A 12,810-nucleotide genomic window follows, 5' to 3' on the forward strand; every position below is an offset into this window, starting at 1 on the left:
AAATGTTTTTTTTTTCTTTCATGCAATTGTTTCTAACGCATTTATAAGATTATTTCTTTGTTACTTTGTATGTCCCTCCCCCACAGTATAACCCCTGCTTTCACTGTATTTGATGTGGGTATAATTTGTGGAGGGGAAGGGGAAAAACAAGTCGTTTAAATAGGGATACAGGTGGACCTGTTGCAACAATGAGAAGTATAAGTCGTATGTCGAAAACGAACTTTACAACTTTGGGGGGGGGGAGAGGGGAGAGGATTGGGGGGGGCAGGAGGAGGATGGGAAGGGATGGGAAGGGGAAACAAAGGAGGAGGCTACAGTGCTTGATAAGAAATGTACTCATTATCTTGCCCATGTAATTGTAACCCCTCTGTACAGTATTTTCACAATAAAAAAATTTAAAAAAAGTAAAAAAATTAAAAAAAAGACAAAGGAGGGGCTGGGAATGTGGCTTGCCTAGAATGCATGAAGCCTTGGGTTTGAGTCCTCAATACCACATAAACAGAAAAAGCCAGAAATGGCACTGTGACTCAAATGGTAGAATACTAGCTTTCAGCAAAAGCAGCTCAGGGACAGTGCCCAGGCCCTGAGTTCAAACCCCAGGACTGGCAAAAAAAAAAAAAAAGGAAAACAGTAATAAGATGCCAGCAAGGTTTGAGCTAGAAGTTGATGCCACCTGCCTGAGGACCTATCATGGCACTTTTAGGACTCCTGTCATTCCTTTGACACTGAGCGGTGCACCAGGAAGCTGGGAGTGGCAGAGACTGAAGTGCTGTCATCTAGAGCACACTCAGCAGGAGTAAAGCAACTGTCACCCAGTTATCCGTGCAGGGGCAGGGCAATAGGTTCTCCAGAGAGCTGGAGCAATTCCTCCTCTCCTCCAGGCTGTCACTGGGCATGGCTTCCAAGCTCTATCCACAAGCATAACAACTGTGGAAGCTTGGACAAATCAGTCCATCTCTCTGAACTCTGGAGAAGGCAGCTTGTCTGCATCTGTCTACCAGGTGGATGCTGCAGAGCTTAGCCTAGCCTCCCTCTCCAGGAGGCCTAAAACTTGAGGATGGAAGTGGTGGTATGTGAATTCATCAAGAAAGTCTTTTTTGTTTTTGTTTTGTTTGTTTGTTTGCTGGTCATGGGGCCTGAACTCTGAGGTGCTGTCCCTCAGCTCTTTAGCTCACGGCTAAGCCACAGTGCCACTTCCAACTTCTTCTGCTTATGTGGTGCTGAGGAATCGAACCCAGGGCTTCATGCATGCAAGGCAAGCGCTCTACCACTGAGCCACCTTCCCAACCCCAAGAAAGTCTTTTTTTTTTTTTTTTTTTTATGTATCACTGTGAAGCCTAGGCTAGCCTTCTGACTGCTTGGTATTACAGGCTAGCATCACAATGCCTGGTGCTCACTCACCCACACTTGCACACACCCATGTCCTGCACAACCAGTCCTGGGGCTTGATCTCAGGGCCTGAGCACTGGCCCTGGGCTTTTTTGCTCAAGACTTGTGCTTTACCACTTGAGCCACAGCTCCACCTTTTTTTTTCTGTAGGTCATTAATTGGAAATGAGAATCTCATAACTCTACTAACTTCAAACCTTAATCCTCAGATACCAGCCTTTTGAGTAGCTAGGATTATAGGCATGAGCTACTTGTGCCTGGCTATGCATTTTTTTTCTTTTCTTTTCTTTTCTTTTGTCGGTTGTGGGTCCTTGAACTCTGGGCCTGGGCGCTGTCCCTCAGCTCTTGAGCTCAAGGCTAGCACTCTACCACTTGAGCCACAGTGCCACTTCCAGATTTTTTTTGCTTATATGGTACTGAGGAATTGAACCCAGGGCATCATGCATGCAAGGCAAGCACTGTACCACTGAGCCACCTTCCCAGCCAGCTGGCTGTGCTTTTAATCTGTTTATTTAAAGAAACGTGCCAGTGGCTCATGCCTGTAAGCCATCTGGGAGGCTGAGAACAGGCAGATCACAGTTCAAGGCCAGCCTGGGCAAAAAGTTGGTGGGATCTCTTTTCAACCTGTTCCTGGGCACGATGGAATGTTCCTGTTGTCCTAAGCTAAGTGGGAGTCTGAGATTGGGAGGATCATTTTTCCAATCTAGGACAGGCAGACCAGGTCTGTAAAGAAGATAGACATAGTGGCACCTGCCTATCATTCCAGGTAGGACAGGAAATTAAACAGGCAGATTAAGGTCCAGACACACAAGGGCAGGAAGCAAAGCCTTCATCTTAAAAACAATAAGTACAAAAAAGGCTGGAGGCTCAACTCAGCCTGCCTAGCAAGTACAAGGCCCTGAGTTCAAGCCCCAGTACAGCCAGAAAAAAGAAACAATTGAACAAAGGACCAGCTCTGCTGAAAACATTTTTCTAGTAGGAAACATGAGCTTCATGAAAATTAAACTTCCAGAGACAGGCCCATTCTCTTCCTGGGGGATGGAGGTTCTGTGGGTACCACCAAGACCACTTCCTTCTCCACAGCAACTATCACCAGCCACAGTGCAGTGCTGGAAAATCCCATGTTGAGGGCTGGGACCTTGTCTCCAGGGACAGGAGCAGTACACAGTCCCGCCCGCTCCACTGTGGCCCATGGCCCTCCCCCAGCACTGACTGCCTTTGGTTGTAATTACAGATACCTGAAGCCAGATGTGGATAAGAAATCCAAGCATAAGACAGCAGTGAAGAAGAAAACCCTGAACCCAGAGTTCAACGAGGTACGAAGGGCTGAAATGGCTTCTTGAGGGGCCTTGGGCCTCCCCAAGGGGTGGGTGGGGATCTAAAGGGGTGGGGTTTGCACTGCAGGAGCTGGTGGTAGCAAGAAAGGGGTGAAAAGCAGATGGGAAGGCCTCCTCACAGAAGGGGCGAGGCCCCCACCAGGCTTTGGTGATATGGGTGGGAAGTGGCCGGGAGGCTCCACCCTCCCAGGACGGGGATCTGAGCAGAGGGAGAAGGATCCTAAGGGGAACCTGCGCCACAGCTAGCAAAGGAGAGACTCCACAAAACAAAGCTAGCCCAGAAGTCAAGTATGAACAGGACCCCCCCCCACACACACACACACATACACATACACACAGCAAGGGGCTGAGAGCCGCAGAGGACAGCTTCGGTGAGAATGGGCTGTGGATGAGGAGATGGGGACCTTGGCTGAGCTCTTACCTTGAGTGAGAACTCATGATAATCCAGCCCCATGCCTGCCCACCTCCACCCCTCCTTGCCCTCACCATACTGCACACCCCTTCCCCCCCCCCCATGTGGCCCTGCCCTAACACTCCCCTCTGCCCAGCAGGAGTTCTGCTATGAGATCAAGCATGGTGATCTGGCCAAGAAGACCCTGGAGGTCACAGTTTGGGATTATGACATTGGAAAGTCCAATGATTTCATCGGTAAGGGGACAGTGGGATGGATTTGGCCTGAATCAGGATTTGGCCCCTCCTGGCTGGTCTCTGGGGAAGCCTGGGGCTATGGACCATCTGTCCCCAGTGTAAGGTGTTTCAGATATTGTCCCAGCCTGCCCCATGTGACAAGTGACAGATCCATAGAGTGGCGTCTGAGAGTGAGGTGATCTGATGGTCAAACCCTGGGGCTGGGCTCTTGAGCCCATGTGGCCCCTAGTCGCTGTGACACAGTAAGCCTGCCACGGCCCTACCCTTTCTCTCCTCTTCTCCCACCTTTAGTACTAGGATTTGAACTCAGGGCCTGGCACTTGCTAGGCAGGTGCTTTAGCATTCAAGCCATGCCTCTAACACGTTTTGTTCCAGGCCCTGAGTGGCCTCAGCTCATGATCCTCTCAAACAGCTGGGATTACAGAAGTGTACCATCATACTTGGCTTGCGGGAATGGGGCCTTGCGTTTTGCCTTGCTGGCCTCAAATTGTGATTCTCCCAATCTATGCCTTCCAAGTATCTGAAATGACAGATATGAGCCAGTACACCAGGTCTTCTTTCCCTTTTCCGATCCCCATTCCTCAGCCCCTAACACCTACCATGCCCCCTTTCCCAGCACTGTCCCCATCCTAGTGGAGAAAGAGCAGGACCTGGGTCTCTGACATGGGGGGTGGGGAGACAGAGTACAGCCGAAAGCCAGGCCTGTGCATACACAGGGCCTGGTGGGCGGGGAGAGTCCGCTCACGGTACAGACTCCGGGAGGAAGAACCTCCCAGGGCCCCTGGTCACTAAGGCCCCTGGCCCTCCCTCTGGCCCCTCCTGCAGGCGGTGTGGTCCTGGGCATCAATGCCAAGGGCGAACGCCTGAAGCACTGGTTCGACTGCCTGAAGAACAAGGACAAGAGGATCGAGCGCTGGCACACACTCACCAACGAACTCCCCGGGGCAGTGCTCAGTGACTGACTGCCCACCCTGCCACCCGGCCGCACAGGCCAGGCCCTGGGCTTCCTCAGCTGCCACCAAGGGCTGTGGCCCCAACGCTGGGCAACCTTCAGAACACCTGCTCGGACACAGAGCCACTGCAGCTCCACGGCTTGGAGAACCCAGTGCCCAGCCACTCAGAAAGGGAGGGGGACAGGGACGCCAGAGCCCGGGGGTCCAGGATGGCCAGTGGTAGGAAGAGACCTCAGCACTGCCTGGGACTGGCTGAGCTCCATGCTCTGGTGAAGCCAGAGAGAGCAGAGCGGGGAGGGTGGGTTGAGGCACAAGACAGAACGCTAAAGGCGAAGGCAAAAGCGGCATTCCGCCACATCCTTTCCCCTTGCGCTGCAGGCAGGTGGAGAGCCTGTGAGCCAAGTATAGTGCAGCTCCAAAGGCTCCAGCAGACAGGAGTCTGCGAGTCCCAGGGAGGTGAAGTGAGCCCTCCAGCTCAGCAGGGGGCCGAATGCTGGCCCCTATAACAGGGGGGCGGAGACCACCAGAACAGCTGGCCCCTGCAAGTGGTGTTACTGTGGCTTGCAGGAAAGTAGGGAAGGCTTCCTGGAGGAGGCCGTGCTTAGCTAGGCCTTGAAGGATGATCAAGGTTCTAGGCAACAAAGAAGACAGTCCAGGCAGTGGGAGCAGGGCCTAGAGGTTTGGAAGGGAGAGGAAAAGGATGGGAGTAGGAAGGGGTGTAGTCTTGGAGTCACTCTAGAGAGCGGCATTCCTGGTGAGGGGGAGAAATGCGAAGTTCCATGCTCAGACTCTTGCTTGCCCATTCTGGTCCCTTTGTCCTCCTGAGGAGACCTTGCTAAGTTGTCCTCAGCTACAAGAAGAGGTTTCTTTTGACCGAAGAAAACATTCCTCCATGCCCCTTACCCATCCCTCTGGGCTCAAGCTGGTGTGAGGCCCCTTCATGGCTACCCTGGACATTCTATTCTAAGGTGGCCACAATGCCCTTTTCAGGAGTATCAAGTGGCAGTCCAGGAGGATCTTGTTTCCAGAAGGCCTGTAGAGCTGCCTAGGAACTAGGAAAAAAGAGACCCTGCCACGCCAGTCAGTCTCCAGGAAGAGTTTGAGAGGATCTCAATTGTAAGATCCAAAGCCCCAACCTTCAGGAACATTGATTGGATAAACAAATGCAGAACCAAGGAGTTTCAATCCATTCTTGTCTGACTGAGCCCAGACGTCCTGAGGAGGGCAACCCAAGGCCCTAGCACAGCTGGAACCTGGATTCAAGGCCTCTGGGGTGGTAGCTTGAATCCCAAATCATTCTCAGCCCTTTTCTAGTTGGCAGGGAAAACATCTCCAGTCCCCACATCCCCTGGCGCTCTTGCTGTGCGTGGAGATGGGTTTCCCATCCTGAGGAAAGTTTTGCCTTGTGTTTGGGGGGGCAGCAGACACTGTCTTCACAACTCTTAAGTAGGTTGGAGAAAGTGTGATAGTTGGCCAAAGCCACACATCTGGGAGAGGCAAACCAAGTCTCAAACCCTTTGGTGAGGACTTTCCAGGACTTACCTCCTGGGGTACTGGGTACTGAGTATGGTCTGTTAAATTCTGGAGATATGGGGTCTTGTCTCCTAATTGGCTCTGACACCATCCTGCCACTTCAGATTTGTTCTGTGGTCAAGGAGCTTGAGGCAAAGGCCCTCTTCTATGCTCATAGCCAGAATGGGGACTGTGTGGTGGCCTACATTTAAGGGACCCTGTGTATGGGTGAGTGCTGGATACGTCCTCAGCTTCATGTTCTGGGCAGCCAATCCAGACAAGGAAGTGCAAAAGGGCCCCACTAGAAGGGCTGTGAACCCTACCTAGGATGACTTTCTTAATAAGACACTTGGGGCAAATGGGGTCCAGCTGAGCCAAGAAGGCAGGATTCCCAGTACCCAATTCAGGGCTTTCTACTACCCCAGGCTGTACAGGAGTGGACTTGACCGTGAAAATGATCCCTGTTGGCCATAAGACAGAATGGGCGCTGTCTTCTGACTACCTTGCTCAGGTGTAAAATGGGGAGCTCAGCAGGAGCCGCTAGGAATGGCAAAATCTTCCCTTGGGTCCTGAGACTATTCTAGGCCTTGTGCATATTGCATTTAAGAAGAGTGCTTTGAGAAGCTGCAGAATCGGCTCTGCTTTTGAAGGGCATCTTTCCTTGGGCCCATTACTCACACAACGCTTTTTTTCCCCCCTAAAAACAAAAGTCCAAAATTATTCCAAAGTCAGGTGTCAGTAACTAGGTCTCTGCCCTGCCCACCGCTACCACTAGCCGATCCCCGATGGGCCCGTCTTCCAACCCTGAGGCAGTAACCACCTGACCTCTAGTGGCGAAAGGGAGGAACTGCACCTCCCCGGCCCGCCGAGCTCGGGCCGTGCATGTCCTGCCCTTTGTTCCGTCTCAAACCAAGTGAACCTCCCGATGCATGGACTCTGGCTGTCGTCGACGCAGACTCTCGTGCACTGCTTAACTGTTTTGCTACCATGTGACGGCTGCAGAAAGTGTCCTCAAACTGCAGCCTCACCACAAAATTTTTGTACTTTTCGTCTGGCCTTCCCAAAGGTGTCCTTTTTAAGTCTTATTAATATTTATAATGGCATATAATCCAAAGTAAATGGAAATGTCATATTGCAATATTGATGTGGGATTCATTTTAACAGATTTGGAGGATGAATGGCTGGTTGAGGGGAAGGCTACTTACTGGGGCTTTCCTCTTAAGAACCCACTGGAGGCATGCTGCTGTTACAGTTGGGGAAACTGAGGCCCAGGAACATGAACATATAGCCAAAACTCATACTCCAGCCTTTGCATAGCCAGACCAATATGCCTGACCTGTTGGCATCTGCGTGTGTGTCCTGACCACACACAGAATGAAATGTGGGAAAGTGGCAAGCAAAATGACTGGGCAGAATCAAAGACATGAATAAAAAGGATTACTGGGCACCAGGAGGAGAAGGGGCTAAGACCTGAGAATGAGGAGGGTATGAATAATGATATAGTGAAGGTGACCCAATAGCTCAGTCTATAATCTTAGCTACTTGGAAAGCAGGGATGGAGGATTATGGTTTTGTCAGCCAGGGCAGGAAAGTTGAAACTTCATCTCAATGACTGGGTGCAGTAGCACGTGCCTGACATCCTCAGTGACACAGGGAAGCCTAAGTAGGAGGATCACAGCCCAGCAGAAACCAAGACCTTACTTCAGAATTAACCAATGGAAAAAGGGGCTGGAGATATGGTTCACACAGCATAGCACCCACTTTTCAAGTATGAAAGTACTCCAGTACTAGAAGCAAAGAGAAACCATTATTTTGTGTGTGGGAAGGAGGAACAAAGGGACTAAAAATCAGGTGGGATTGGGCATCATGATACACACCTATAATCCCAGTAGTCCAGAGGCTGAGGCAGCAAGAGTTCAGGCCAGCAAGACTTAAAACAGCAAGACCCTGTTTAAAAAAATCAGACCCAGTTTTTGCTGGGCACAGGTGGCTCACGCCTGTAATCCTAGCTACTCAGGAGGCTGAGTTCTGAGGATGGCAGTTCCAAGCCAGGCTAGGCAGGAAAACTCTGTGAGACTCATCTCCAATAAACCACTAGAAAATGGGAAGTGGCACTGTGGTTCAAGTGGTAGAGCGCTCACTTTGAGCTGAAGAGCACAGGGAAAGCACCCAGGCCCAGAGTTCAAGCCCCATGGTGGACAAAAACAAACAACAGATAATTCCTAGTTACCTGTCTGGTTATCCCAGAGTTGAAACCACAGTTAAGAACAGAGCAGGACAGCAGCAAGAATTTCTTGGACAAGTGGATAAAATCTGCTGGCCAGACATTTGCAGAGAGCCAAAGCAGTGTGTCTGGGGCACTGGTTCTGATAGTGTTGGGCCCAAACATATGCTCCCAAAACTGGAGTACAGGACCACTGGTTTACTCTGAAAGACTGTGTCAAAGTGCTGGTGGCTCATGTCTAATCCTAGCTATTCAGAAGGCTGAGATTTGAGGATGGATCCAGGCTCGAAGCCAGGACAAGAAAGTCTGAAAGACTCCTATTTCCAATTAACGAGCAAAAAGCCAGAAACAGCTGTGGCTCAAGTGGTAGAGCTTTCATTAACCCTGAGCAAAAGAAGCTAAGGGAGAGCATGACCCCACACACTCTTAATTTGGAGATGTGGTGCTGGAGACACGGGGCTGGTGATCCAAGTGGCCTCCCCAGAATGAACTTACTGCAGGGTAGGAATCAGAAAGCAGAGAAAATAACATCTCTTAAGGGTCTTGGGTTTTCCCCTACAGCTCTCTGAATCTTCCTGTGTCCCCTCCTCTCTCTGCAGGCTCACGGGCTCTTTTTAAACAGCCTTACTAAGGTGGGTATAACTGATACATTATCAATATGCAATGTTTGAACATATACTGACCATGAGACCTGCCAGCACCCCATCAATGAATACACATATCAAACACCTCCACCTCCCAGTTTTCTTGGAGAGGGTTAAGAGATGCAAACCTCAGCTATGTTGAAGTGCATAATATTATAAACACTGTTGTACAGCTCATCTCTGGAATAAATCAGCAGAAAGGACACTATATACCATTTTCCCCACCCCTCACAGTAATCTTGGCTTTGGAAAGTCTGATTATTACAAATCCTTCAAACGAAGCCGTGTCTGTCAGCATAAGCCAGTGTAACTGGCTTAGTTCATTAGCATACTGTCCTCCAGGTCTATCTACATTGTGACAAAAGGCAACATTTTTTTTTGGGGGGGGGGGTCGTTGTGGGGCCTGAACTCTGGGCCTGGGCGCTGTCCCTCAGCTTTTCAGCTCAAGGCTGGTGCTCTACCACTTGAGCCACAGCACCACTTCCGGCTTTTTTCTTTTTGCTTATGTGGTGCTGAGGAATCGAACCCAGGGCCTCATGCATGCAAGGCAAGCACTCTACTACTGAGCCACCTTCCCAGCCTCCGGCTTTTTTCTTATGTGGTGCTGAGGAATCGAACCCAGGGCCTCATGCATGCAAGGCAAGCACTCTACCATGGAGCCACCTTCCCAGCCCCAACACTTTTTTTTTAATTGGGCTGAATGACCCTTCATTCAGCACAACTGCTTTTCCCTTTTTTCCACTGATGGCACTGAAGTTATAGCAGCTTATCTGGGTCTGGGTCCAGCACCATCTGAACCAGTGCCCCAGATACACAGGGTTTGGCTCCCTACATATATTTGTTAACAGATTTAATCCACTTGTTAAATTCTTACTGGAGGCCTGCTCTGTTTGGCTCTGGCTTGGGCCCGGTAGGGGACAAACCAGACAGATGTGGTCCCTGCGGTCATGAAGGGGAGTGAGGAGTCACGGTCTGTGATCTGTCAGTACACAGTGATGGCTCAGTGGCTTTTCAGTCTGCCTCTCCACGGCCACCTAGGAACATTGTCAGGGCCCCTTAGCTCAGATTTTTAGGAGAGAAATGAGTCGACTGAAGTTGACTCCTCCTTGGGTCAAGGGGGAGGAGTGACAATGACAGTTGAAACCATAGTTGGGGACAAGACAGTCACACACTGCTTTCACACCAAGTCCCCAAGCCAGCAGCAAAAGCTGAGTGCCATCCAAGGAAAAGGGACAGATGCCAAAAAGCAGGAACCATCTCAACAGTAAAGAATGCCTAGAGAAAGCCGGGCGCTGGTGGCTCACGCCTGTAATCCTAGCTACTCAGGAGGCTGAGATCTGAGGATCACGGTTCAAAGCCAGCCCGGGCAGGAGAGACCGTGAGACTCCTATCTCCAATAAACCACCAGAAAAAAACCGGAAGTGGCGCTGTAGCTCAAGTGGTAGAGCGCTCGCCCTGAGCTGAAGAGCTGAGGGACAGTGCCCAGGCCCAGAGTTCAAGTCCCACGACCGACAAAAAAAAAAAAGGAAAAGCCGGGGGCAGGAGGGGTGGGCTGGGCTGGGAAGGTGGCTCAGTGGTGGAGTGTTTGCCTTGCATGCATGAGGCCCTGGGTTAGATTTCTTAGCACCACAGAAGCAGAAAAAGCCAAAAGTGGTGCTTGTCTCAAGTGGTAGAGCACTAACTTTGCGCAGAAGAGCTGAGGGGACAGCGCCCAGGCCCAGAGTTCAGACCCCACGACCAACAAAAAAAAGAAGAAGAAAAAGCCAGAAATGGCACTGTGGCTCAAGTAGTAGAGTGCTAGCCTTCTGCAAAAGCAGGTCAGGAATAGTGCCCAGGCCGGCCCTGAGTTCAAGCCCTAGGACTAGGATGAACACATGCGCGCACACGTGCTTGCACACACACACACAGACTTTTCTGCACAGGCTGGCTTTGAGTTGTGATTCTGTCTCAGCCTCCTAAATAGGATTAAAGGAGTTGAGCCACCAGTGCCATTAAAAAGTTTTTAATATTTCTATCACACCATACACGAAACACATTCTGCCTAATTCTAGGTCTAGATGATAGGAACCCTTTCTTTTATTTGAGACAGGGTCTCATTGTGCAAAACCTTCTGCATGTAACATAGGCATAGCACTTACCTCAAAGGAAAGACTTGCTTGATTAACATTCCTGAGGTCCTGGGTTTGAGCTCCCTTGCTCAAGTAAGAGGAAAGAAAAAAGTATCATTATTAAGACAGAGTGAGGGCTGGGAAGGTGACTCAGTGGTAGAGTGCTTGCCTTGCATGCCTGAGGCCCTGGGTTCGATTCCTCGGCACCACATAAGAAAAAAGCCGGAAGTGGCTCTGTGGCTCAAGTGGTGGTGCGCTAGCCTTGAGTTGAAAAGCTGAGGGACAGCGCCCAGGCCCAGAGATCAGGCCCCACAACCGGACCAAAAAAAAAAAGACAGTGATAGTAGCAATTACAGTTCCAAAAGCAGACTCTTCCTAAAACACCTCCTCCTACAGATCAGAAAGAAAATGACCACCTAACCAAAATAATCAAGTGGATATCTAACAAAGAGGAATATTTCAACATATTAAAAAGTCATCAAGGAAATTAAATCAGTTACCAAATCAAATCTTGAATTAAATCCATTTACACACATAAAAGAATGGCTGTGCCAAGTACCAGTGGCTCACGCCTGTAATCCTAGCTACTCAGGAAGCTGAGATCTGAGGATCGCGGTTCAAAGCCAACCCAGGCAGGAAAGACTATGAGACTATCTCCAATAAACCACCAGAAAACCAGAGGAAGTGGCACTGTGGCTCAAGTGGCAGAGCACTACCTCCCACCACCCACTTAATTCCTTTAATATACATACAACATAAATGCATACCAAAAGATGTCCAAGAATGTTCATGTGTGTGTGTGTATGTGTGTGTGTGTGTATGTGTCCTGGGGCTTGAGTTTGGGGCCTTGGCACTCTAAGCTTTCTGCTCAAGATTAGCACTCTAGGCTTGGGAAGGTAGCTCAGTGGTAGAGTGCTTGCCTTGCATGCATGAGGCCCTGGGTTCGATTCCTCAGCACCACATAAGCAGAAAAAGCTGGAAGGGGCACTGTGGCTCTAGTGGTAGGGCTCTAGCCTTGAGCTGAAGAGCTGAGGGACAGCGCCCAGGCCCTGAGTTCAGGCCCCAGGACTGGCAAAAGAAAAAGAAAAAAAAAAGTAAAATATCAACGGCATACACATAAGACCATTTCTCTACATTTTCATAAAGCACAATTAGCATTTCTTAACAATTTTATCTTCCATCTCCTTGTTCTTTTTTGGTCCTGAGCTCAAAGGTCTATTGCTCTCACTCAGATTTTACAATTATGGCTAGAATTTACTGGGCTTGAACTCAGGGCTTGGGCATTGTCCTTGTGCTTCTTTTGTTCTAGGCTAGATAGCACTCTACAGCTTGAGCCACAGTTCCACTTCTAGCTTTCTCTAAACAGTTAATTGAAGATTGTCTTTCAGACTTTCCTGCCCCCGCTGGTGTCAAAACATGACCTTCAGATCTCTGTTCAGAGTAAGCAGGATTACAGCTCATCTCTTTTCAAAATTGTTTTACTGGAGAAATGGGCTAATTAAAGTAGAAAAGCAAGCCAGAATCTTTATCTGCTCCTCCCAAAAGCAATGGTTACTCTCTAGGACACCCCGAGTTTTAGCTATTTGCTAGTTAATGGACAATAATCTCACAGGATTGCCTGGCCTGAGTAGCTTTCAAACAGAAATCCATAGATGTCATCCTTCTGATATCTTATAGATATGAGCTTTTACATCTCCTTAATGGTTAAGATTTTACTATTCATTTTTCTGGTAGAGGAATAGTCAAGTCTGAATTTATTACTTTTTAATATTTTATATTTTAAATACACAGTACAGTTAAGCCAGAGTAACATTTGTTTGCATTTTGCTATTTTTTTCGGGGTGGGGGGGAGGGCGGGGTGGGGTGTCTGGTTGTGGGGCCTGAACTCTGGGCCTGGGCACTGTCCCTCAGCTCTCCAGCTCAAGGCTAGTACTCTACCACTTGAGCCACAGCGCCACTTCCAGCTTTTTACTGTGTATGTGCTGCTGAGGGATTG

At 49.5% G+C, this 12,810-nt stretch overlaps 1 protein-coding gene across 2 annotated transcripts in view; it reads left to right on the plus strand.

Annotated features, from left to right (window-relative positions):
• Window positions 1-6,976, plus strand: part of Doc2b (double C2 domain beta) — a 34,122-nt gene extending 27,146 nt beyond the window's left edge. For both annotated transcript variants that reach the window (XM_070027431.1, XM_070027430.1), the window contains exons 7-9: window positions 2,623-2,704; window positions 3,277-3,373; window positions 4,199-6,976. In XM_070027431.1, coding sequence (XP_069883532.1) covers window positions 2,623-2,704; window positions 3,277-3,373; window positions 4,199-4,335 — 316 coding nt within the window. In that variant the 3' untranslated portion in view covers window positions 4,336-6,976. The remainder of the gene's footprint in view (window positions 1-2,622; window positions 2,705-3,276; window positions 3,374-4,198) is intronic.
• Window positions 6,977-12,810: the final 5,834 nt, after the last annotated feature.

This window comes from Dipodomys merriami, unplaced genomic scaffold (assembly GCF_024711535.1).
Source record: "Dipodomys merriami isolate MVZ:Mamm:240054 unplaced genomic scaffold, mDipMer1.0.p SCAF_19, whole genome shotgun sequence".
Classification (NCBI taxonomy): domain Eukaryota; kingdom Metazoa; phylum Chordata; class Mammalia; order Rodentia; family Heteromyidae; genus Dipodomys; species Dipodomys merriami.